This window comes from Rutilus rutilus, assembly GCF_951802725.1.
Source record: "Rutilus rutilus genome assembly, chromosome: 8".
Taxonomy (NCBI): Eukaryota; Metazoa; Chordata; class Actinopteri; order Cypriniformes; family Leuciscidae; genus Rutilus; species Rutilus rutilus.
The window spans coordinates 24,654,705-24,682,578 of record NC_140222.1 but is presented as its reverse complement, the minus strand read 5'-3'; the positions used below and the strand labels follow the sequence as shown (position 1 = coordinate 24,682,578).

Sequence of the window (27,874 nt, the reverse complement as noted above, 5' to 3'; positions counted from 1 at the left end):
TGAGATCAAAAAGGGCAAAGACATTTCAGCCAGTTGGAGCAGACCTATTCTTTTAGGTAAAGCTTGGCAGCTCTTCAAAAAAAGAAAAGAAAATGGAGCCTTGTTTATTCCAAATTGGCCATCAACACAAGATCGTGCACAGTCCTAAGCCGCTGTGACGTAAAAGACAAAAACTAATCCATTTCATGCTTTTAAGAATATTTTATTTTAGGAATAATTGTTGCTTGCCACTTTTATTTAGAATACATCAAGGTTATTATAGTGAACAACAACTAAAACCATTAAAAAACAGAAAAAGTTAACTGAAATAAAATAACTTATTTGGTTTCAGGGAGTTGACAAAGCAACACATTTAACTTGATGTACTAAAATAACTAAAACTAAAGCTGAAATAAAATTAATTACAAATCTAGACATGTTTAAAAAAACAATGACTACAAAAGCACACAAGACAATTACAAAATGACGATTACAATTTTACTAAAATGAAAATGAAAACAATACATATTACATATACAAATACAATATATATTAGTGAGATGACAGCAAAGCTTATCTAAATGCAAAAATGAGGGTAATTGGCATGCAAAATTAAGTATACAATATCAAACGATAGTCGATATTCCAATATGGAACCGATATATTGTGCATCCCTAAATAAATATGCACTTTGCCCCCATAATAAGGTAGTTATATCATTTAGGGTCTAACTAGTCTGTGTTAACTAGCCAAACATTTGGTTTTGGGGTTTTTAGGAAATGACACATTGTACTGGACAGACATGGGCTCCAACAGAATCTCTAGATCCAGTCGAGATCAGACCTGGAGAGAGGACATCGTCACAAACGGTCTTGGACGCGTTGAAGGACTTGCAGTGGACTGGATTGCAGGTGAGTCCGTTTCTATTCTTTTAGCATTTCTGTGCTTTTCCAAGTAGCCTTGATGTTGTCGGGCTTATTGTTTCTCTGTTGGTTCAGGGTCTTTGTTGCTTTGCATCCAAAGGTAACATTTACTGGACGGACCATGGCTTAAATCTCATTGAGGTTGCTCGGTTGAACGGTATGTACCGTGCCGTGGTGATATCTGACGGACTTGATCAACCCAGAGCCATTGCGGTACACCCAATGAAAGGGTATGTGTTGCACTGTGGCTTATTTTCCTCTACTGCTAAGCTTCAATTTCACCCAAGTGTGGCAACACGAATGACCTATGGTCGTCTAGAGAACAGTTAGCGTGTGCAATTAGCACTTCAAAGCTTGTTAACTGCAGATGTACGTCCTCCTTAAAGGCATTATAATTTCTGTAGAATGTATTCTAATATGAGTTGCCCTCTCGTTTGTAATGAGTTATCTCATTAAATAAAGCTTTGTACTGTTGTAGGTTGGAGTATAAACATTAAGCTTCAACATATTTCCGATTCCTAATATCATGTGGCTTTATCTATTTTGGGGTCCTGTCTTACTCAGAAATTGGTCAGTGATTGCTCAGATTAGCCCGGAACAAATTTAAAGATTCCTGTTGGAGTTTTAAAACCAATATGACATTGTAAGTGACTTTACTTACAAATTCTTGGTCTTCTTGTGAAATATTCACTGGTGCATGTTATTCCAAAGAAAGAATTGACCTTACAATCTCTCATCAAAATAATTAGCTTCACCTGAAATAACGTTTCTTCATAGTCACCAAGGACTTAATTTTAAACTTCTACTCTTTAAAGTCTGTCTTATGGGGACCACTTTTAATGATCCACTCAGTCCCTGATGGATACAATCTAGTCATGTCATCTAGTCAAAAAATGTTGACCTTTAAGTGTACAAGAGCTTGTCACTGGGGCTGTACCCTTAAAGGGTTACCTTTGTACCTTATTTACCTCTAAAACATTCATAGTAGTACCTTGGGGGTACATTTTACTACTCTGAGGTACAAATATGCAATTTTTAGGATTAGATGAAAGTTGTGCCTTTAAATGTATTGATCCAGTGTCAATCTGTTGTACCCAAAAGGTACAAATGTTTGCACTTTTTTTTTCTGACTATATGGATTTCCCTTAGAAATGGCCTGTGAATGATAGTGAATTTTAAAACCACTTTCTAATTAGGATTTCTGAACTTCTCAGAAGAACTTGAATACAGCATTATGCTTGTTTTCATAGTAGCTGAAGATAAATCTTGGAATTCAAGCTGTGCAAAGGTCAAAATTCCTCAGGAAAGTATTTCCCCCTAATGGTATTTTCCTTTGAATTCATGCAGGTTTCTGTTCTGGACGGAGTGGGGCCAGAGTCCTACCATCTCCAGGTCACGTCTCGATGGTTCGGAGCAATCCGTGCTTGTTAGCACCGGACTAGCAAAGCCTAACGGTGTCTCCATAGACTACCAGGTCTGCTTCCTCTACTTGTCTAAAGTGCTTACGTTGCAGCCGGCTGCAGTCTATGTTGATTTCATGGCTTAACTAGCAGCTTTAGGGCACTGAGAACATATAAACCATCATTCTTAATACAATACATGCATGAGTTTTGTCTTCCATCTGCATTGTAGGAAAATAAATTATACTGGTGCGACGCCCGCAACAACAAGATCGAAAGAATCAACCTTGAGCGGGGTGAGCAGAGGGAGATTGTGTTCTCATCGAGTGGGGTGGATATGTTTTCCATAGCAGTCTTTGGGGCCTACCTCTTCTGGTCTGACAGGTAATTTATTTTTCCATAAATGTTACAGTCTCTACGAATGGCCCAAGAAAGCAGATACCGTCCCACTTTCCCTACAAGGTCACAATGCTAGCGCAAGAAGACACATTTGATTATATCAGAATATCCCGCAGTTCAATGTCATTCTAAGGATGGGTTACCTCACCTTCTGTTAGACCAGCTGTGTACTGTATTTTAATGAGTTCTTTGGTTTTAATTAGTCGAGGGCCATTGATTAGCGAGTGTCAAACTTTTGGTCTTGTGTCTCCATGACGGTAGAGCATACGCCAACGGATCCATCCGCCGTGCTTCCAAGAAAGATGCTGTGGACGTGGTCACTATCAGGAGCGGCTTGGGCGTCAATCTGAAAGATGTGAAGGTCTTTAACCAGGATCGGGAGAAAGGTTGAGGTTTCACTTAATGACAGTTTTCCTGTTCTTTGAACATTGCACCAATGCACACCAAAGTACATTCATACATTTATCCCAGATAAAGCAGGGTTGTCCAATCTCACTCCTGGAAGGCCACCTAGCTCCAACCTGTTTCAACACAATTTTCTAGCAACCCTGAAGGCCCTGATTTGCTGCTTCAGGGGAGTTTAATGAAGAATAGAGCTAAACTCAATAGAAAAGTGGCCCTTCAGGAGCAGGATTGCAAATGAACACCTGCTGACTGACACGCATGTAAAAGAGATCAATTGGACTTGCTGGAAATAGCAGTAAATGTCTGAGAAAGTTTGAGTTTTCTGAGCATTACAATAAGGGAATAGTTCACCCTGACATGAAATCCTCACGCCGTACTAAACCTGTATTTTGTTTGCATGCGGAATCAGTCTCGAAGCGATTGTTAGGTGATTTCATTCGTTGAGGCACTTCGTAGGGAGCCTGATCTCTGATTTTTCGACTCACCCAGGTACGAACGCTTGCAGCAGAGCGAACGGAGGATGCCAGCAACTTTGCTTTTACTTGGGGAATAACCAGAAAACCTGTGCTTGTGCCCACGGATATCTTGCTCAGGATGGACTCAGGTGCAACAGGTACGAGGGTTACCTGCTCTACTCCGAGAGGACCCTCTTGAGGAGTATTCATCTCTCGGACGAGAATAACCTCAACTCCCCCATCAGGGTGTATGAGAACCCGACTTATTTTAAGAACATTATAGCTTTGGCCTTTGATCATCGGCAGAAAACGCAAGGAACAAATCGGATTTTCTTCAGCGATGTTCATTATGGGAATATACAAGTTATCAATGACGACTGGACAGGACAACGCATCATTGCTGAGAGTAAGTAATTGTGTCTAATTACTTTGATGCAGTTTTTACTCGCCTATGTCCTTATCGATTGCGCTTCGTAGTTGTATATGTATTCACACTGTGAAGATGAAATGGCAATGTTTGATGTTTGACAAATTACTTTCGAATAGTGCTGATGAATGGTTTTCAGACATCCTTGACCTTTTAGTTTTTATCACGTATGTGATGGTTATGTATTTTTAAACATTTGTTTGTATGAATAGATTACGGTTATTTTTCAAAACTTTTGGACCTTTTTCCTGATCCCTTCTATTTAACATTCAGCCTGATGCTGTCCACAGTACTTTCATTACACATTTACATTATTTGCAATGCAGCTCATATTTGTAGTGGCATCATGTCCGATTAACTGCGGTGAAATGTAAATAAATGATCTGTACAGGGTACAGCCAATTACTCTGATAAAGCAGCAGCCCAGTAGCCGGCATTGGAATTCATACCTCATGTGATTTATCAGGCCCTAACCTTGTCAACATTAACACACGTCTCATTTAATCAGTATGCCATTAACCTGCAGAGCTGTCATTTCACAGCTGCCGTGCTGAACGATAGCTTGCCTGAGAGGAATTGTGATATTTGTCAAACGAGGCCGTGGATTGTTACACCTGACCCTAGACGCTAAGCTTTATGCTTTGTCATGGATTTATGCTGATGTATTGCAGATTGGCGTTCAGCTGATAAACAGCTTCTCTGTGTAGCCTTCTCTTGTTTGAGAGCTGATAGACATGAAGAAACGGGTCGTAGCTCTTTGGTTGAACTGGCTTTTTTTTAATCATCTTTTATAATAGCAGATTTGTAATTTTAGTTGAGTTTTATTTTGAGTTTAAATGGAGAACTGACTTGTCAGGGTGAATCTCACGAAACATATCCTGGTGACGTTTTATACCAAAATAATAGAAATTATAATAAATTAGATAATTTTATAGGAAATTATATTTAGCTTTGGCTTAAGATTAAGTATTTATTTGTTTTACTACATTGGCTTTGTGATTAAAAAAAAAAGAAAAAAAAAGTGCATTATTTTCTTAGATATATAATGGATAAAACACATTATGATAATGGTAATTTGGGAAGAATTTGCTAATTGTCATGAAAATAATGTCACTTCAGTGGTCCTAAAATATAGGCTAAGTAATTGCTTAATGCAGAATATAACTTAATTATTATTATTATTTAAAAAAAATTTGACACGACAACCGTGTGTTGCTTAAACAGCTCCTAAGACCAGCTTTTGTTGACAGGACTGTTCAATACCGACATACTATTGCTGCTTCTCTAAATCAAAGCCTGTTGAACTCTATATGCCTCATTCAAAACAGCACCATTGATGTGGCTGTGAGGGATAGACATTCATCTCTTCAGTGGGTTGTACTGTTATTTAATGTGATGTTGGATTGTTCCCTGCTGACAAAACACTGCAAAAATATATTTCTCAGAAATTATGTCATTGCGCTGCTCTGATTAAGGTCTATAGTTTCCACCAGTGCTGATTTTTAGAGACTGCTTTTTTCACACTTAACAATGCTCAAATCATTTTAAGCAGCGTGAACTTCCGCAGACAGAGGAATCACACCTAATCTTTCTCGCTTTTCATTTGTACGAGCACCCTGCTTCCCTCTCCCTGCGTTCGCAACAGAGCCTAGGTTTCTTTTACACTTAAAGGAGAACTCCGGTCAATTTTAACATTGAGCTAATTTTTTTGTACATTTGGAGTGCTGTCAGTACAGAGAACAACGACAAAAATCGGTGTTGCCTACACCGTGTTATCCTCGTTTTAAAATTTGCACCCTGTTGACTTCAATGGGGCAAGTTTTAAACCTGCTTTTAGCCTCTTAACATCCTTGATGTGTCATTACAAGTGCACAGGTCATGTGAGTGATTCCTTCGGAGTGAACGCGGGTGAATCTGACTGCAGTAGATGTGAAAGAAATATATAAAAAATGATGTTTATTCAGCCAGTGCACATACCTGTATTTACATCCTGTTTTCGGTCGAAGTCCACAGTAATCGATTGTCGAGTTCACGCGCATAGGTTTAGTACCTATGATCACGCGCGTGAACTCGACAATCGACTACTTTTTGCCGTTGTTCTCTGTACTGACAGCACTCCAAATGTACAAAAAAATGAGCTCAATGTTAAAATTGACCGGAGTTCTCCTTTACTTGTGAGTTGGAGCTTTCAAGATTGTGTTACAATACATTGAATTAAACGTGAAATTTTGAGGTAGAAAGTCCAAAATTGTATTAGACAATTAGAGTACAAAGAAAATTCCTAAAGAAAGAATGTCAACAACATTAAGGTGAGCAAATGATAACAGATTTTGAAAAAAAAATTTTTTTTATTATTTTGGAGTGAACAATCCCTTTAAAATTATACTACATTTTTGCTCTATTCACAATCAGGGTTATTTTTAGATATTTTACTATACTACGAAAGGACTAATCTATGGAAGCTTGTTTCTGCCACATAATAAAACAATAAAGTTGTTGTGACTTTTTATCCCTCAATTCTGACTTTATATCTCGCAATTGCAAGCTTATATCCCACTATTCAGACTTTATTTCTTGCAGTTCTGAGATTATAAATTGCAGTTCAGACTTTTTTTATTTATTTTTTATTGAAAAAGTCAGAATTGTGAGATACAAACTCGCTTACAATTCTGACTATTTCTCACAATTTGGAGAGAAAAAAGTCTGCATTATATACACTCACAATTCTGACTATTTTTCTCGCAGTTGTGAGTTTATAACTTGCGATTTTAAGATACAAAGTCATAATTGCAAGGAAAAAGTTAGAATTGTGAAATTAAAAGTCGCAAGTACCTTTTTTATTTCTTATTTGGTGGCAGAAACAAGTTTCCATTGTAATCAATGTAGTTAGGAACAAAAAAAGAGACAAGAGCAACACTTAAAGTATTAGTCATTTGAGACATGTCTGGTTTATGAATTAAGAGAATGGGCATTGTAATTCAGCCTGAATCTGTGAGAGACTATTAGAAAGAATTATAGTTTTACTTAGTCAAGACTCCACAAGCGCACAAGACGTCGAGTCCTTGAAGGTTTTTTATTCATGTGTGAGGAAAATCAATTGCGGTCAGAGGTGAAAGAGAGTTTCTGAGAGAGTATTGGCTTGGCGAGAGAGACGTTAGAAAGACAGCGAGAGTGAGCAGTGCCAGAGGGGTTCGATGCCACATGATCAGCCTTCAGATCTTTAGAGAAAGACGATGCCAATGCTGCTTCTCCACAGGGGGGAAATCTGTCTTTGTTAGCCAGAGGAAGGTGATGGATCTCTTGACTCGCACATAATACAGGAAACGTATGTCTCGGCGTGCAAATATCATGTCACCTTCATTCCTAAAACAAGTCATTTCTAATATTTTCATCTGGAGGGTTTGTTCCTTATAACCTATGATGAACAAATACCAAGTTATTGCTGTTTAAAGTCAAGTTTACTCCCTTAGCACGTTCCTGGTCTTAGCGCCAACGATTTTTGTAGTGAAGCACTTCAGTACCACATTGGAGATTTTGTTTATTTATTTATTTATTTATTCATGCATACTTCTTTTTCACAATTTTTGCATTTTAGATTAGCTTTGCCGTCTTTTAACACCCAACATTAATAATTGAAAAAACGCTGTAAAATGTAATATTTGACAAATCTCAAAATGAATATCCATTTTTCATACTTTACATTATAATATCGTTCCCATTATAAATTTACTTGTAGTATTTATGAATTTTTCATTTTTCACACCTAACATTAAAGTTTTTTGTATATTTTATATTGTAATAAATTCACATTATAATATATTTTAGCTAGCCTATATATTATCATATAATAATATATCATATTATAGACTTTTTTTTTTTTTTTTTTTTAAGCTAACTAACGGATGACTTTACTGAGGTAAATGCAACATTAAGTGAAATTGTTCACAAGCTTCACAAGCAAGTTTTATTGACATCTTTCCATGGTTGAAACACAGATTGAGTGACATGAGACATGATACGGATTTCGGTAAGTAAGTTGTACTGTAATTTTCAACTTACCTTCTGATATTCATGCATGTTTTTCTAGATATAATTTGTATTAAAGTGGAAGAATAGACTCGCATTGAACTGAGGCACTGTCACGTCACATTTAAAGGGATACTCCACTTTTTTCGGAAATATGCTCATTTTACAACTCCCCCAGAGTTAAACAGATGAGTTTTACCGTTTTAGAATCCATTCAGCCGAACTCCGGGTCTGACGGTACCACTTTTAGCATAGCTTAGCATAGATCATTGATTCAGACGAGTCCAGTAGCATTTCTTTCAAAATGACCAAAGAGTTTCAATATTTTTCCTATTTAAAACTTGACTCTTCTGTAGTTAAACCGTGTACTAAGATCGACGGAAAATGAAAAGTTGCGATTTTCTAAGCCTATATGGCTAGGAACTACTCTCATTCCGGCGTAATAATCAAGGAACTTTGCGGCCGTACCATGCGTGCAGCAGGCGTAGTGATATGACGCAGCGCCTGAAAATAGGTTAGACAAACTTAGTCCCGGTCACGTTGGAAGAAGTTACCGAGCTGGGGACTATTTTTAGGCGCTGCGTCATATCACTACGCCTGCTGGTTTAACTACAGAAGAGTCAAGTTTTAAATAGGAAAAATATTGAAACTCTTTGGTCATTTTGAAAGAAATGCTACTGGACTCGTCTGAATCAATGATCTATGCTAAGCTATGCTAAAAGTGGTACCGTCAGACCCGGAGTTCGGCTGAATGGATTCTAAAACGGTAAAACTCATCTGTTTAACTCTGGGGGAGTTGTAAAATGAGCATATTTCCGAAAAAAGTGGAGTATCCCTTTAAGAGCGTCAAAACGCCATTTATTGTTTGAATTTCGTGATAAAGATAACACTTTGTTTCTTTTTAGAAGTAACAAAGCACAGAGCTATTTGCGATTAATTGGGTGAGAGGAAAAACTGCAGATCTGGCAACACTGGCTCGAACTACGGGTGATTCATAGGGTCAAATAGAGTGTGCTTTTATGTAGCTGTTAATGCGTTATTGTCTCATTAACTTGCCCTAACTAATTCAACACGAGAGATTTTCTTCACACACAGTGTGAGTTGCAGTCGGTCATGTTTTACTGCACCCTTTTGATTGACAGGATATAATCGGCCCTGATCATCAGCTGTTTTTAAACAATCGGCCGGTGGCCGATAGTGAAAATAATTGCTTTTATCAGCCGATACCGATTCTCTATATCATACCCTTCAATATATCTGGGCTAAATTTTTGTTTTCTGTTGGCCCAGTCAGACCGGTTAAGATTTTTACTTGCCCGGTCAAAATGCACAAACAGTTATTGGGCCCTATCTTACACCCAGCGCAATTGACTTTGTACACCGACGCATAATTCCTATTTTGCACCCGACGCACAGCGGACTTTTCCCTCGACAGACGCACATCTGTAAATTAGGGAGTGAACTTGCGCTCCCTGGGGCGGTTCAGCGAAAAGAGGAGGCGTGTTCCGGCGCAAACGTTCCCTGGTGCTATTTTGCAGTTCCAGAAAAAATTTCCGCCACAGACCAGAAAAAATGCCGGTATAATAGCAACAGCGCCCGATATCTGCCCACAAAGTTACTTGCGTTTCGCGTTTGATACTTGCTTTTTAGATCGTTAAAATAGGGCCCAGTGTTTTCTTTGTTTTTGACCCATGTAACCTTGTAAACAGTGCTTTAAGATTTCCAGGTAGGTCTAACAGGTAGGATACAGAAATTGTATAAAGTTATCATTGTATAAAGTTATCAAACACTTCACAGTTTTCACTGCATAAATGATCAAATAAATATAGATCAATCCTTATTAAAGCTACAAATGTTATTCAGTCAAGAGTAGTGAGTGATTTTCTCTTTTTCTTTTGTTTTTTCATTATCCTTAATGACAGACAGCAGCAGGTTTATTAGGCTGCTGTCACTTTAAGACCTGCTGCACATTGCGCGGATCTGTGTCCTATTTTCTCACAACCCTTTACGTTCATTTGAGACTTCATTTAACTCATTTAAGACTGTGCTTTTGAGGATACTCAATAATTTTGTTTGTTTTTGTCCTTTCAAGCGATGTCTGAAGTGGCTTTCTGCGCGCACAAGTGTGTGTGTCATCAGACAGGAGATTCCCAGACGCGCACCCGTGCTGCACTGCGTTCTCTTTCGTGTTTTATAACACTTGAATGGTTTGAAAGCATTTGCATGATTTTTTTGTTTGTTTTATAGATTTTTTTTTCTTTTATGCAAATGCCCATTTTTCACCATTCCAGCCTATTATTGCTAGATAAAATCAAACAGCGTCCATTGAATATTCTGTTTCTGTGCAGTAAAGAACTTAAATGGCCGCAAGGGCAATTTACATTGACTTGAAGTGTTTGAGACTGTTCACCCAGCATGACGGATTGAAGACTTTAGCAAACCTGCATTTTGTAACAAAGTTTGTCGAGATCCCTTGTGGATCTCTAGAGGAGACTCATGTGATATTACAGGGCTCTTTTTTTTTTTTTTTTTTTTAGAAAAGCAGGATATTTAAGTATCAGTTTGCTCTTCATTTGATATCATTGTTGTCTTGGAGAAACGAATTTTATGATAGTGACCGTATTCGCAATTTTATTTAATTTTTTTCTATAGTCAATGGCAAATGTTCTAAAGCAATTTATTGTGCTGGTTCTGAAATACCCAGTGTCATATTGTCCTTCATCAGCGCAGTCGGCGTCCTCCTTTACGCTTATTAAGTCCTTGTTATGTTCTCTGCAAGTAATGTAGCAGAGCCCCTGTGTCCTATTCGATGCCAATCACTTTAACTGTCAGGCTTTACGGGTGTTATGAAGATAAGGATCTGCATCCTGAAATATGTGAAACATTTCTGCGGAGCTGATTAAAAGATGCTACTCAGGTTGCAGTGCGATAAACTTGAACAAGTTATGCAATTGCAACATCAAAAAGACTTGAATGCTCGTTTGATCATGCATGATTTTGTTTTTCACAAAAAGGCCCTAGCAGGTCATAAAAATGCACTGTACTATGCGCCGGGTCGTACATGATATGGTTGCATATTGCCAATACATGAGACGACTGTTAATTCAACTACTGCAGTATTGTGTTATTTTAAAGGAGACTTTTTAAAACGGAAAACAAATTGGCAAATGAATAGAGAAAAGCAGCTGGTTTTTCTTAAATTAAAAATATATTATTATAACATATTAACCAACAGCATTTTTAGTGACACGTTAAAATATAAAGAAAACTATGTTTCTGAGAATGAAATTGTTCAAGGATGCAAAATTTGCCGTTTTAACGGCAACGGCATCTCTGTTGAAAGCAATGGCCAATCAGACGTGTTCACTGTAGGTAAGTCAAAAATCACTCTGAACAAGTTTTTGTTTAGACTACATTCTACACGCTCGCAAATCCTCTCATTATAACACCAAATCATAGACACAGTGTAAATAAGAGATGCGTTGTGCCGCGTGTAGTTAGATTCATTGATTATAATAAGAGTTTTCACGTGAGTGAGCTCAGTCAGTCGTGCTATAAAGGGAGCGCACTTTGCTCGCTTTCTGTATAAGCCATTCACAATTTGAAGAAAAGTTTTGGTTGTCATGCTTCCAAGAGAACCAACATTCACATTTACTGCTAAGTTAAGGAGTGACGAACACTTTTAATTATCTGAGTGAATCCGCTAAATTGTTCCGCGAAGTGACTTTTTACAACCGCTGGACAATGACTTTCTGTACAGCCAAAACAATCTTTGTTCTTTGTTAGAAATATTGTTTTATTCTCAAAGTATGACTTTGATTTTACTGTTACAACTTTATTCTCAAAACTTTGACTTTACTCTATTTTAATAGGGGTTATGCGGAACATACTTCCGGGTTCTACAAAACGGGTATAACTACTTCCGGTCGTCAGCTACTGAGGTAAACACAGTGTAGGAATGGCGACCTTTTATAGCCGGTGTTTACAGGAGCTACCCATTCTATCCATTCCAGATGTACATCGTATTGCCAAACGGACGTCCAGAGCCCCGAGTATTTCGGTAGATAAAGGATTTAAGTTTTTACGCCTCCTCATTTATTCATGATTATGAAGGTATGTAAGTTAGTATATGTAGCTTTTGCTAATGGCACCCGATGTAGAGTTAGCTAACTATCAGTAAGTTAGTTTAGACTTGTATGCTATCAGTAGTTTAACCTTTTATATTTGCTTGCAGACGATTAAAACAATCAAATGAAGACTGCATTTTATTTTTTTTATAAAATTTTATTTTCTGATACTTAAGCATTCGTGACATTTTTTATTAAAACAGAAATAAGAATTGTATTCTAAAAAAAGCGCAAATTAAGTTACCTCAGAGATAACCTACCGCTGCAGATGCGTACGGTAATGCAAACCGGAAATGTTTATACCCGTTTTCCGGTTCGAACGTTGGGCGTTCCGCATAACCCCTATTGATTTTTATTTTAACATGGAAATAAAATGCTGTTTAATATAGGCTAATATTATATAAAAATATTCATATTAATATTAAAATGTATAATATTAATGTATGATTTAATTAAAATGTTATTCTCAAAATGTATATATTTTTTATATTTGTATAAAAAAAAAAAATATATATATATATAATTTTTGCTCCTTTTTGAAGTGGCACATATATAGACACACAAGAGTTTTAGAGTTTTCAAGAGCTAAAAAAGGTGTATTTTTTTTTAAAGTGTCAATTAGATTTCCACTTCACATCTTGACCTTTGCTGACACCTAACGGTTTTTCACATCAACCATCTGTCCGTTTTTCTTCTTTGAAATCACTTCTGAAAGAACATGTGGAGTTTGTTGCCTGCCATACGGATTTATAGCTTTCAGGTAAAACGGTTGCATTTGTGTGGACTTGGCTGCCTTTTATGCTTGATGCAAGGTTTGAAATCCTTTTCAGACTTTAAAGTGTAGTGTGTGTAGAACCTTGAAAAATGTAAAGGTGTAGGTCACCGTCTGCACGTTCCTTTAGAGTGCTTGAGCGTTTAGCATTGACATGGCGTCCTCTTCTGTAGATGTTGGTTCTGTGGAGGGACTGGCGTACCATCGAGGCTGGGACGTTCTCTACTGGACGAGCTCCACCACAGCCACCGTCACCCGCCATAACATTGACCAGACCAGACCAAACGCCTTCAACAGAGACACGGTGGTCTCTCTGTCCGAAGAGGACCATCCGCACGTCCTCACTCTGGACGAATGTCAGAAGTAAGTCAAGAGTTTGAAGTTTACCTTAGACATTTCGAAAGGAACGTGTTTTTTTTTTTTTTATGCTACTCCATTTTTCACCATTATTAAGCCAGTTGGATGTAATTTTCATAAATGGTTGCTTGTGAAATCAAATTCATATTTTGTTCAGTGATTAAAACGTTTTTTATCTTTTTTTTTTTTCAAAAGTACTTTTCATCAAAGTAAAATAAATCTCAAGTGTCAAAATGTTTCTGGACTGACTCCACCTCTCCTCAAAATAACCCGCGTTGTTAAATTTGCTTTGATGGCTGTCTTTTCAAAAGGTCGATGAAGGGAGGGATCCTCTAATTATTTCATAGTAATTAGGTGCCAGACCACATACAGTGTATTAATTTTACATCAGTGAGTTATGAGCTTTTTAAAGATTCGGATTTGAAAACAGTGTGACCTGTGCTACAGAGCTTCACGGCAAATGCGGTATTAATCTTCAAACTTGATCTCAGTTAGCCATTTCCTTTCATTTTCAAATTAGAAAACATTAATTAGGTTGCACATTTATGCATTTAAAAATTTTTTTTTATAATTTGCTTATCTAGCGCAGTGATTCTTAACAAGGTTTTACATTAGACATCAAGTGTGACCCGTACAAAAGTGAAATCAAATGTATATTAAAGAAAATGTATTATTATAAGCTGCTAAATTGTTATAGTTCAGAAACAGCAAAACGGAAAAGTTTGACTGAATGCACATAACTTTTAACATCTAAAACAAAAGCGTTTTTTTTTTTTTTTGTCAAAAGTTGATAAATGTATTTTTTTTTTTTTTTTTATTCTCTTATTACCTGTGATTGTTGTTAATTAGATTTTTCCATTTAGCATCATTTAGCATTTAGATTCCTGCTTTCTGAAATCAGGACTTACGACGGATTTATGGTCACGACTGACCCACCACTTTATGCATAATTAATTAAGTCAGATGTGGGATATTTCTATTTATGCCTGACTTTCAACATGTTCCATTGCCTGATGCTTGAAAAATGATCTATATAAACACAAAATGACAATGCCAGCATTAGCTTTTGCCAAACTGCTAAGAGTAAACATGTTATGTTAACGTTAGCATTAACCACAGCAGTTGGGAACCTTTGATTGTGAATTATAAGGTGTTTTGAGACTAATTGAGGTTATATGAAAGAGATTATGTGATTATGCCTCAATCTACATTTAAATTGACTTTAGCATTCCCCACCACTTTATGTTAAATTATATTCAAAGTCAGATGTGAGATATTCCTGTTTGTCAGCCTTTTACACTTTGCATTGCCTGAAAAAGGTGGGTCATATTTGCTTGAAAAAGAATTTATATAGATAAAAAAAGAAAAAAAAGATTTTGTCAAATTGCTAAGGGTAAACAATGCTATGCTAACGTTAGCTTGTGTTCTTCAGGTGTACAGTATGATTATAAACAGGATAATTTACTGTGTTTTACATAGTAATTGTTAGTTAAACAGGATTCTACAGGTGTTCTCTTCACTATTCCAAGTAGGAAGTTGGTTTCTGCGAACAATCATATTTCTTCTGTAACTTCTCAATGGTTTAAAGCACAGTAAGCTATCTTTTATCCATAGCAGGAACACAGCTGTTTGTTCTCGAAGGAACATTTCATCATTTTATGCCTTGACAACACTTAGTTGGACTGTAGCAGTCACCGCATTAGCCTGTTAGAGCATTAGCACGGCAATAAGTGACTGCTGTTGTCAGCAAGAAGTCCCACCAATCCAAAAGCTGCCAAAGATCACAACTAGGAGTCACACGCCGGCACTAGCGGCTAACACTGCAAGGTGCCGTCACATGCCAGGTTAGCACACTCATCTCAAACACAAGGACATGCTTCGTCCTTCGAGGGACTAGTCTTTTTCTGCCACATTAAAGAACAAGGGCTGATGCTATTAGGCTGTAGCCTTCTTGATTATAATTGCAGATGAATACATTTTTAATGAGGCTATTAGCATAGCGTAGCATCAAGGGTGTACATTCTATTTTTAGTGGAACCTCTGTTTTTTAAAGCGAAATTTTTAATTTTAAGATGGCATTCAAAGAAAACAAGTCTGAAATGCAACAAATTTGAAGATGTAATGCCACAGAAAAGTTATGTTAGATCTATAAAATCATTACCATTACTTTGTTAGCAGATGCTGTTTGATGGTATCTAATGTTAAAGTGACAGCCCTAATATATGACAGAAACAGGGATTTTTATATGTCTATCATCAGTTGTGTAGTATTTAAGTCACCCTTAAAAATGTCTAAATGTCATTACATTAAATACTGTCAAACTTCGTGGCATTTGGTAACAAATCATGCTAGTGCTTTTCACAGAACTAACATATTAGCATAGTGTAGTGTAACATCAAGGGTGTACATTCTATTTTTAGACAACCCTCTGTCATTTTAACATGTTAATTTACTAAAATGAATTATAAAAATAAACCATGAATAATGCTATTGATCATACTCGTGTGTAATGTGCTCTTTCTCCTGTTTTGTAATGTGAAATGTGTCGTTTTATTGCGGCATTCAAAGCTTACGTTTAGGCTATGTCTGAAATTTGACCATTTTGAAGACCTAATTGCTCAGAAAAGTTATGTTAGTCCTGAGAAAAGTGCTAGCATAAATTAGGTTTGACATCTAATGTAATGGCATTTAGATGTGTTTCCATCCAAAGTCGCGAATTTAACTTGTATGCAAAAATTGGAATATCACATAAAACATTTGCGAATAAAGCAGCGCATCCATTCCATGTGTTCAAGAGAACAAAAACGTCACTTCCTGGGAAATTGGAACAAAATATCTGTAATAAAAATGTAAGAAGCCACTGTGGCTCTTTTTCCTACATCATAAATGTTGCTTCTCAAAGCGTGAGGATTAAACGGAATCAATGCTGGCATGTTATCTTGCGTTCGGATACCTGGTGTTTGTCAGACGCTTCTGGGAAGGATTAATCAAATCATTCTGATGACAGACTTTGGCTCAGGTGTTTCTAAATGATCAAATTAACATTTAAGATGCTGTGCAATGAAATTGTTCTGCTGGTTCATCCAGTTATCCAATCTGCTGAGGCAAAGTCATGTGAGTTTTATTTTATTTTTTTATTTATTTATGTGCATCTTGGCATTTGCGCATAAAAATAGGTGGATAGTGACTTTGGTGTACAAGCTCACAATTTTATTTATGGGATGTGACCGCCAACAGTGTTTTTGCACTTCCCACAGCCTGATGTTTTGGACTAACTGGAATGAGCGGAGGCCGAGCATCATGAGGTCGACCTTAACCGGCCGGAACATCCGAGTCATTGTTAGCGTGGATGTCAGCACCCCTAATGGACTCACCATCGACCACAAAGCTGAAAAGCTGTATTTTTCCGACGGCAGTCTCGGGCACATCGAGAGGTGTGATTATGATGGCTCGCACAGATACGTGAGTATGGAGGCGCTTTGTGTGACTTTTGAAAAATGCATGGAAGTGCATTAGCTGAAGTAGAGGCTGTGTCTTAAGAGTGCCGGAAACATCTTTCAGCCTTTGTAAAGCTTTTCTGTTTTGTTGAGGTGAGACATTGAAGGATGACATAAAGAAAGTTCGATCCCATCCACGGAATTCAGGTCACTTGGGTTCAATACATTGTCACTTGAAATCAAATATTTTCTCTGGCCAGGAGGACTGAATAAAAGGTCCTATCCTCGTTAAACAATCATTGAACATTGTCCAAGGTAACATTGTCTTTTCAGCATTTTCCATTCCATTCACCTTCAGGATGCACCAATGTGATGCTCACGTCCAGTGTGGGCAAATGTCAGCCATTAAGTGACTGAACACCTTTGTACTGGGCCTATGGTGTGTTGATGTGACCTCACAAATCACACTATATCAGAACGAGACATTTTTGGAGCTTGATTTAGGCCCAATCCCAATTCTATTTTATACCCCTTCGCCTACCCCTTACCCTTGCCCCTTGAAACAGAGTGGCAAGGCGTAGGGGTGAAAATATTCCCCTAAGAAATGGGACACCACTACTACACCGTTACACGTCATTATACGTCGTTGCTAGCGCCTACGTCACAGGAGATGCGCCAATGTTTATCACAAACTTCCAAGATGCCGTCGTCAGCTGTAGTCTTGCGTGAGTTACAGCTATTTGTTTTGCATTTTTCTTCTGAAGTTCGCAGAAAACAACGGAGATGACGACATCTTCAACGCCTAATGCTGCGTTCACACCAAACGCGAATAGAGCGTCTGGCGCGAGTGATTTCAATGTTAAGACGCGTTTACTCGCGTCTGGAGGTCTTGCGGCGCGAATGAGGCGTTTAGCGCGGCGCGGTTGACGCGAATTCGCCTCATTCGCGCGTCCACTTCGCTTCAAACTTTTGCTTTTTACACGCGTCATATTGTTAATGAACTTTAGCGTTTTTTTTTTTTTTGCAACCGTTTATTTGAATAACATGACCGTAAATATGAACACAAGATTGAATGTGACATAAAGAAAATGATTATTGGCAGTCATGTTGCCTCTGTAGCCGGTGTATGCAGGTACATTTCTCATACCCCTTCGTTTGAAGTGTGGTCCCGAAAAATCTTCATTTCAAGGGCTATCTGGCCCTTCCCCTTACCCCTACCCCTCCAACCAAAAGAGAATCGAGACAACCCTACCCCTTCACGGGAACGCGCAAAACGGAGGGGTAGGGGCAAGGGGTGAATTGGGATTGAGCCTTAATAAATGCTTTGTTTATAATGAGGACGACGCTTTAAGCTATGAAACTTGCAGGATGTACAAAAAGCCCCTTATATGTGATTTGATTTCTCATGCCATGACCCCGTTTACAGTTTTAGTAAAATGAACATATTTACAACTCTGTTCATGGAGTTATTTCAGTTATTTTAATTGATTAAGCTAAAACAAGTTATTAATAACTCTCTAAGTAAACCTGCTTTTATGTTTACTTCCAACAAGTGCCAGGAACCGCAGGCAAGAGGGTTTGACAACCGCCAACAATGCCGACAGCTAATGAAACTATCTGCTCGCTAGGCTATTAAAAGGTGAAAATTGATCTGGGCGTACAAAAGGAACATTTGTTTTCTTGTGTGTCAGACAGATACAGAGGACAGAGAGGCGGGATCCTGCCAGAGCGCGCTGTAGGAGGTAGTGCCATCTAGGTTACTGGTGACAGATCCGTAGCCTTTTCAAACTTCCTCTAGAGGAAATGACACGTGCAAGATCTTCAACGTACATAGTCTGAGCCACACATTCAAACTCCCAGGAGTTCAAAATTAATCATGCAAATTGGATTTTCCCTTATGAAACTTTCTTAATAAAACAACACTTGAAATATGACCCTATTTGCTTTCTTAAAGGTAAAGTGTGCAATTTCCGAGTTACTTGCATCACCCAACGGAATTGTAAAAAACACCTTTTCAAAGTGTTAGAAATGTTACATTAATGTTTTCACTTGTAAGCGCGTTCAAATAAGGCATTTATTTTTACTGGTGACTGTGAGAATCATTTGTCTCAATTCAGATGTGTGGTTTTCAGTTTTTAATCATGTGTAGTTTAACAATTTCTATAAAGAAAGTTGTGAATGTGTTGTAGAAACGTTACGTTGTTCTCACTTTCCAATTTATGAGCACATTCGATTGAAAATCGATCTTTTTACAGAACTCTCCAAATTCAGTCCTATGGGATGTTCTGTAAGTAAGAAAGGGGCGGAGCTTAACAAGTGGTCAATATAGCTTTAAATAAAACAGAAGCAGCTATCTGCACCTTGACTTTATGTTTCAGTTACGCTTCGTCACTTTATTGGGTAGCAAAGTCTAAGTTAATCCCTGCTTATAAGCTTCTTGAATCGTAAGCCTGCGTACGGAGCAGGAATGCCATGTTCTTGTCCACTGGTTTGTGATTCAATGCTAAAAAGTTTTGATCTTAAGAGATCACAAAGAGGTTTTCACCTGTCGAGACGACGGCTCTGATATTAGAGTATCACGCAGATGTGTCTGCCTGCATCTTTCATCCTGTTCCCCCACCTTTAGAAATGCTAAGAGACAGACGTACGGGCGGCGAAGGAACACTTTACTGCGAGAGGGTGAGAACACGTGTCTGACATGTTGTCATCGAGGATTAAAGAGCGAGCCTCGCTCTCCACACGCCGAGCCGCCTATTATTACAGAAAGACTCTGGCAATCAAACGGACGGCCCTTCAGAGACATCTGTGTCTGTGTGTGTTGCTGAAGAGCGGTTAATGCCACACTTCATAACAGATGTGTGTGGCTCACGAAGCCTTCGGAAATAACTAGCAGAGTCTGCGAAAAGCTCTTAAGGCTGGAGAAAATGTGTGGAACCTCTTTTTGTGTTGATTGGTTGCATGCAGTTATCAGAGAAACTGCAATGAAGAATTTGCAGTGGCTTGTTTTGTGGACATTTTAACCTTAACCTCGCATGAAGGCTGATTCCCATCCCCCCCCCCCCCCCCAACACACATACATTTACGATACATTTTCCACTGAGTTAAGGTCCTTGCTCACTGAGTCCAAAAATTTTCGTAAGCGTTTTTTTCGTATTCGTCATTCGGTGACTCTGAATTGTCAAAACGCCTCTCGGGAAATGCGGAAAATGCTGAACCCGTTTAGATTTTTTTTTATTACGGACGAAAGTTTCGGAGGCAGTGTGTAAACGTGATTGACACAACGTGTGAGGCCGAATTTATTTCTTAACGTGCGAAAATTTCTGACGAACATTTCAGACTCAGTTTGCTTGGTTTTGATATGAATCAGGTGTTGTTTCAGTGAAAGTTTTCAGCGGTAATTCAATGGTGAATTATTTACCAAAGCCTAAAATTACACACATTTGTCGAGTATTTATTTTGAAACCTACTTCGTTCCCCTCTCTACCATCTCAGCGTTTCTGAGTGATTCTGATCAATGAATTTCTGATTTCCGCTCATTTCCTTCAGGCACACGAAGAACAGACCCTCTCTCCACAACTTGGCTTCCTCCCCGAGGCCATGCGTGATGTATCCCCGTGTCTGTTATGGCAGGGACTCCATTTACACTCTCCGCAGATCTGGCTTAATCATTTATAATGTCAGGGATAATGGAGGAGGGCTGTCCTTCGGGTGTCACGGTGGTTTCCCCCTCCGGCTCTGGCCAGACCCATGTGTGTGTGTGTGTGTGTGTGTGTGTGTGTGTGTGTGTGTGTGTGTGTGTGTGTGTGTGTGTGAATTATACAGTCACTTAGTGGGGTTTATTTTGGTCTGTGCACCTTTGTGATGAAGTGCAAAAAGTAAACTGCCTGATGGAACGGTCCTGTACGACATGAGAGAGAGTTTGTTTTATTTATTACTAGTGCTTAAGTTATTGAATGATTTTTACAAGGATCTATCTATCTATCTATCTATCTATCTATCTATCTATCTATCTATCTATCTATCTATCTATCTATCTATCTATCTATCTATCTATCTATCTATCTATCTATCTATCTATCTATCTATCGTTAATTCGTTCTATCTGTCATTCTATCTATTGTTCTATCGATCGATCGTTCTATCCGTCTATCGTTCTATCTATTGTTCTATCTATCTATCTATCTATCTATCTATCTATCTATCTATCTATCTATCTATCTATCTATCTATCTATCGTTAATTCGTTCTATCGTTCTATCTCTAATTCTATCTATTGTTCTATCTATCTATCGATCTATCGTTTTATCTATCTATCTATCTATCTATCTGTCTATTGTTAATTCGTTCTATCTGTCATTCTATCTATTGTTCTATCTATCTATCGAGCTATCGTTCTATCGATTGATCGTTCTATCCATCTATCGTTCTATCTATTGTTCTGTCTATCTATCTATCTATCTATCTATCTATCTATCTATCTATCTATCGTTAATTCGTTCTATCGTTCTATCTCTAATTCTATCTATCGTTCTATCATTCTATCTATAGTTCTATCTATCTATCGTTCTATCGATAGATCGTTCTATCTATCTATCGTTCTATCTATCTATCTATCTATCTATCTATCTATCTATCTATCTATCTATCTATCTATCTATCTATCTATCTATCGTTAATTCGTTCTATCTGTCATTCTATCTATTGTTCTATCTATCTATCGATCTATCGTTCTATCGATCGATCGTTCTATCCATCTATCGTTCTATCTATTGTTCTATCTATCTATCGATCTATCGTTCTATCGATAGATCATTCTATCGATAGATCGTTCTATCGATAGATCGTTCTATCCATCTATCTATCTATCTATCTATCTATCGTTAATTCGTTCTATCGTTCTATCTCTAATTCTATCTATCGTTCTATCATTCTATCTATAGTTCTATCTATCGTTCTATCGATAGATCGTTCTATCTAACTATCGTTCTATCTATCTATCTATCTATCTATCTATCTATCTATCTATCTATCGTTAATTCATTCTATCTGTCATTCTATCTATTGTTCTATCTATCTATCGATCTATCGTTCTATCGATCGATCGTTCTATCCATCTATCGTTCTATCTATTGTTCTATCTATCTATCGATCTATCGTTCTATCGATAGATCGTTCTATCGATAGATCGTTCTATCCATCTATTGTTCTATCTATCTATCTATCTATCTATCTATCTATCTATCTATCTATCTATCTATCTATCTATCTATCTATCTATCTATCTATCTATCTATCTATCTATCTATCTATCTATCTCTGTGTCTAAAAAGCTAGGTAGCTTTTTAGTATTTTATTTGAAAAAATAAAAAAATCATTTCATGCATAAGCCTTTAGGTCAAAACTGTAAGGTCATGAGAAGCATATTCACCCAAGCATGCCGAAACTTTCGACTCTGTCTATAAACTGGAATATTTAACAGGGCTCCTTTTAAAAACATTTTTTTATTACCAGGTTATTTCTCTCACCTAAATTCTGCCCCTTAAATTTGTAGGTCATTGTGAAATCAAGACCCGGAACGTTCTTTGGCTTGGCAATTTACAGAGACTTCATCTTCTGGTCCGACTGGACCCAGCGGGCCGTGATCCGCTCTGATAAGTTCACCGGAGCCAATACAAAAGTACTCCGTGCGGACATCCCTCATCAACCGATGGGAATCGTCGCTGTTTCCAATGACACCAACAGCTGTATGTAATTAATTTCCTTTGTTTCATCAAATAACTTTTAGCATTGAACTCAAACCAAATGTTTGTACTTTTAATTGAAGCTCAAGTCTAGTGACAACAAACCATTGTAGTATATTTCTAAAAATCAAAGAAAGTTATTAAACAGAATGTTCTTAAAATCTAGCATATGAGCATGGTTCTTGGTTGACGTACCGGATGATTTGCAGTCTTGTTTGTATTAGTCACACAAAGCTTGTTTGTATTATTCACACAAGGGGTCTGAGATGCTTACTCTGTGATGACAGCGAATACAATCCAAAGTCACTGATGTTAGATGCGTCACAAGTCACTCGGGGCTTTTTTTTTGATGGATGCGCAGTGAAGCTAGGACAAAATCAACACATTCTGATATTGGGGTCAGTTAAACTCAACACAGTCACAATATTCTTTGCTGATTCTACGTATTTTGTGGCAAGCTGGATTTATGTCAGCACGGCATGATAAGTACAGAGACAAATCATATTAATGAGTGACTTTACATCATCAGAGGGGACTTTAATCCAGTAATTAAAGGCTGATATATGTCCATAAGTAAAATAAAGTTCTGTTCAGAGTAAAGGACTTTTCTCGATTCAGATTACATCTATATATTCAGATCCTGAATCAGGATTGTGATCTAGTTTCAGATTATAACCTGTACTCAAATACAGATTGTGAATTATTCCTTTTGCTCCGAATCCATATTCTGAATTCAGATGATCTAAATTGTACATCCATATTGTAATCTAGATTCTGTTTGCTTTGAATATATATAGATCCAGATTGTGATCTAGATTCCTATTACATGGAACATATAGATTTTAAAACAAGAATTAGATTTAATTACAATCTATATTGTACCTCCATATTGTAGTCTAGATTTGCTCCTTATATATAAATTCTAAAATATAATATAGTGATCTAAATTCAGATTTATGAGATAGAAATACAGACTGTGATTCAGATTATTTTGGATTCAGATTATGATCTATATTTTACATCCAGATTGTTATCCGGATTCCGTTTGCACTAAATATTTTGATTCATAAATCAAAACTGTGATTTAAGTTGAGTTAGATTCAGATTATGATCTAGACTCTAAATACAATTTATAATTCAGATTCATTTTCTAAATCTAGATTCTAGATTGAGGTTATGATCTATTTTTCACTTCTCTGATTATAACCCAAACTCCGTTTGCTCTGAATATATAGATTCTAAATCCAGATTGATTGGAATTGATTTAGATTCCAATAATGATTTAGACTCTAAATACATGTTCCTTTTTTTATTAGTCTAGATTCTGTATCAAAACTTTTATTTAAGATTGTGCATTTCCCCTCCTTTTTTTAAAATGGTCATCAGATGTGCATTTTATTTATGATATATTTATAAATATATTTAAAAAAGAAAAATTCAAGTGCATATATTTGCATGTTTTAAATGTGCGTTTTCAGTTGTGCATTGGGGTTCTTCAGACTAAATGCCCACCCTGGCCTGCACTGCTGGAAGTACATTTACATAAATTCTGTTTAGTGACCATAGTGACTTTTACGTTTATGTGTCCCGACCACGAAACTTACACCTGCAGTGCTTGGTAATTGCATCTGTTAAATCTCACAAGGAGCACCACATTTCAAGTGCCTTAGGCGCAAATCTTTTAATGCGTAGAAACCAAACTCGATTCACCCGGGAAGTAAAACTGCACCATGAAATTTACCGAATTAGCAGAATTTATAGTACGTGACACATTTATAGAATGCCCGCTTTCCACTCCGCTTCTTTCTTGGCTTCGATAGAGACATTTCTTTGTTTGCGGTTCAAGCCTCTGTGTTTCAAATGACTCTAATGGAAGCAGCTTAGATGCTTGGCATCCTAAACCGCAAATGGAGATTTTCTCATCTCAGGCCTCTCTTTGGAGATTTGGACCTCGGTGGCCACCGTTCCTCCTATCTATACACCGCAGATGACTCTATTAAGGGAATTCGCTCAGACTGTGATATAAAATGCTGAAAAACATTTTTACAGTCATTCCCCCCATTATTTTTTAAGTCATAATTCAAATAAAAGAGTAAAAACTGCTAAGACAGACTTAAAAGGAATGAACATTCTAGTGATGTAGTACTCGAGTCGAGACCAGTCTCGAGACCGATTTCTGCTTTCTCGGACTCGTCTCGGACTTTTTCCTTCAAAGACTTGGTCTTGACTCGGTCTCGACCCTTCAAAGACTCGGTCTTGACTTGGACTCGGCATAGGCGGTCTTGTCCCCATCACTAGTCCACTAGAATACATACCACTAGAAAATGTTTATTTGCTCTGCATGTCCTAACTATGATTAAAAAAGTCAGGGTGGGCTTAACATGTTGATGACAGAGCAGCACTGTTGAAGCAGTTTAGAAAAATAGGCAGAAGATGATGCATGTGGTAGGGATTTTTCTAATGATAGTAAAAGCATAGTCCATATTAAGACGTTAAGACTGCTCCTCTAAACAATTCCCATTCTAGCTTAGTCTGTAGGCCTAACTGTTGATTATTAACTGGGGTGATATTAAATCATGAATATGAATACTGACATGTTTTTATGGTCTTGGTCTCGACTCCTAAAGACTCGGTCTCGACTCTGACTTGCTTTCTCAAAGACTCGGTCTTGACTCGGACTCGACTGTATTTGAAAACCAAATACAGTCTCGACTCGGTCTCGACCCTTCAAAGACTCGGTCTTGACTCGGACTCGGCATAGGCGGTCTCGTCCCCATCACTAGAACATTCTATCATAATTTTTTTCACCATTTTGAATATAATGAAAAGTTTTCTTTGTAGGTGAACTGTCGCTTTAAAAGTGGCGGCCATCTGCAATTACTTTTATTCCAACTAATAAACATTCCTTTATAATCACCGGCCAACAGAAATCAGCCATCGATGAGTCCAAGCTATTTAAAGCCCCATCCCATAATAAGCAAAAGCCTCCCAGGACTGAAGCCTCATGTCGCTACAGTGAAAGACTCTGGCCCAATGCACTCTTCTGAATCCTCACCATTTGTGCAGGGGAATACACTCGGCCCAAGGCTCTAGAATCTGGCAGTCGTGTGTTTGTAGATAGTGCACGGTTCAGAGACCCGCTCTCCACGCCAGCGTCTGTGCCAAACACAGTTCAAACTCACACCCGCTGAGGAGCCCAACCCTCTGACTGGCACTGCAAGAGTGCCCTTCAAACCATGTGTATGTGTCTGCAGTGCCAGGCAGAATGTGTTGCATTAAAGGGGTCCTATTGTGCCCTTTTATGAAGTCTTGGCTTTGTTTTTGGGGTGTACTAGAATAGGTTTTCCATGCTTGATTGTTCCAAAAACACATTCTTTTTCACATATTTTACATTATTGCAGCTCTCTTCCCAGTTTGTCTTAAACGCCCTGTTTAGTTCCTGTTTCGATGGAGCCCCCCCTTCCTAAATACGAAATGTGCTCTGATTGGTTAGCTGGCCCAGTGTGTTGTGATTGGCGAACCACTTTGAGCGTGTTCCGGAAATGTCAGACCGCTTACCATAACTGCAAGTTACATCTGCTCAGGTGGCGTCAATTTTGCCAATACCAATTTAAAATGTTTACAAGCAAGAGGATCATGCAGAACCCTTGCAAGCACAGATTTGACAGGACGTTTAAGTATTGGTGAACACCAAGCAGCAACCTTCCGGTCTCTCCCTTGAATCCAACACGAAAGTGACTTAAACTGCAATTCATCGACTGGCCGCTAGAGACAGGCTCCAAAAGAGTCGATCCCATATACCCCCCATGTTAATATGCCCAACTTTACAGCAGAAAAAAATATGTTTACAGCCGGGTACAATAAGTGGTTTTGGTCTATATAGCTAATTTTGCCCTTCATGACAACTGTGAGGGGGGTGATTTTTTTATTATTTTTTTTATAACTCATCCATTTAAATTATATTAAGCCTTAAAGTTCTGCATAATTAAGGGCGTGGCCACTTGAGTGACAGGTGGATTGCCGCTGCTGTCACTACTAGCCATTTGTCTGCTGTCTGCTAGCTGGCACGCCACCACCGCTAATCCCGCCTCTTTGCCCATTTTTCGGTTGCTGCAAAGATGGCGATGGCCGGCTCCGCCCACTTTGGGCTTCAAAAATGCTCTTTAGAAACCTACGGGTGACGTCACTGACACTACGTCCATTGTTTTATACAGTCTATGGTGAACACTGACAATCTTACAAAAGCAAGAGCCCCATAGTTAAACACTACATCGACACTGTTATGTTGGCTAGCATGCTAGCGGAGCCAAACAGCTTTGCCTTTTGTTTACATCGTTGCAACAACATAAATCTTATAATTGGAACTGTTTTAAAACTGTTAGAAAACACTAACAGCATAAAATAAAATAATAAAATAAATGGGGTGGAAAAAGACAGCGTCTCTTCAACATGGCAACAACTCTACAACTCAAGTCTTCTTTTTCTTCTCTAGTACAGCTTAACCAGGCATCTCCCCTTTTTTTTGTGTATTCCGTGGGTGGGGATTATTTAAATGAGTAACACTGTGACTTCACAAGATCCGGAAGAAACGCGTTGTAGTTCCTTTCTGTGAAAGAGAATATCTCCCTTTGGAGTAGACTTTGAGCTTTGTAGTCTTGCAGATCTTTTTATGCTCAAACAGCAACATCCAAGTGCCATTTTTTTTATAATATTTCTTCTTTTTGTTATTTTTTTTATTAATTAAAAATTTTTTTATTTCCTTTCACCCAAAGAACCTGCCTTGCTTTCTTTCTTCCATGTAACACAAAATAAGTTACTGTCCAAGCTCCTTCTTTCCATCTTCTTCTTTCCAAACACATTCAAATGTGGTGCCAAACGTAGGGTTTGTTTAAAGTCGGCATGAAGCGGAAATTGTGATAGTAATTTTTTGCCTATTGTGACATATATCCGAGTGAAAGGGCTTCTCGAACAAGAGCAAATGGAGGAAGAGATGTCCTGCAAGAGGGAGGGGAAGTTATTTACACATGATTTAAAAAATATGATGCGCACGGATAAATAATTTATAAAACAGCAATATTCCATAACATTTTTTATAGAAGAATTGTCGGTGACTTTTGACTTTTGTCGGTGAATTGACGATTTTATGGTGACTTTAAATTCCTTATCCTAAGTACGAGCTCTAAAACTTGTCAAACATTTGGAGGTGTCACAATTTGTTACGAGTGATTTGTTATCAAGGATTTTTCTTATTACTTCCAGGTGAGTCGTCCCCCTGCAGCGTGAATAATGGAGGGTGCCATGACCTCTGCCTTTTGACTCCGCTTGGTGTGGTAAACTGTACTTGCCGTGGGGAACGGATATTACTGGATGATAACAGATGTGTATGTAAGTCCTGTACCCTCTCTCTCTCTGTTTCTCTAGCTCATT

General features: G+C 37.9%; 1 protein-coding gene across 1 annotated transcript in view; it reads left to right on the top strand.

Moving 5' to 3' along the window:
- lrp1ba (low density lipoprotein receptor-related protein 1Ba) overlaps positions 1 to 27,874 on the top strand; it is a gene marked incomplete at its 5' end in the record, with an annotated part of 237,412 nt that overhangs the window by 133,618 nt on the left and 75,920 nt on the right. The window contains 10 exons of the mRNA XM_084415835.1: positions 756 to 890; positions 1,003 to 1,132; positions 2,250 to 2,376; positions 2,535 to 2,686; positions 2,963 to 3,087; positions 3,596 to 3,967; positions 13,086 to 13,275; positions 16,527 to 16,731; positions 22,258 to 22,450; positions 27,707 to 27,832. Of these exons, the coding sequence (XP_084271961.1) occupies positions 756 to 890; positions 1,003 to 1,132; positions 2,250 to 2,376; positions 2,535 to 2,686; positions 2,963 to 3,087; positions 3,596 to 3,967; positions 13,086 to 13,275; positions 16,527 to 16,731; positions 22,258 to 22,450; positions 27,707 to 27,832 (1,755 nt within the window). The remainder of the gene's footprint in view (positions 1 to 755; positions 891 to 1,002; positions 1,133 to 2,249; positions 2,377 to 2,534; positions 2,687 to 2,962; positions 3,088 to 3,595; positions 3,968 to 13,085; positions 13,276 to 16,526; positions 16,732 to 22,257; positions 22,451 to 27,706; positions 27,833 to 27,874) is intronic.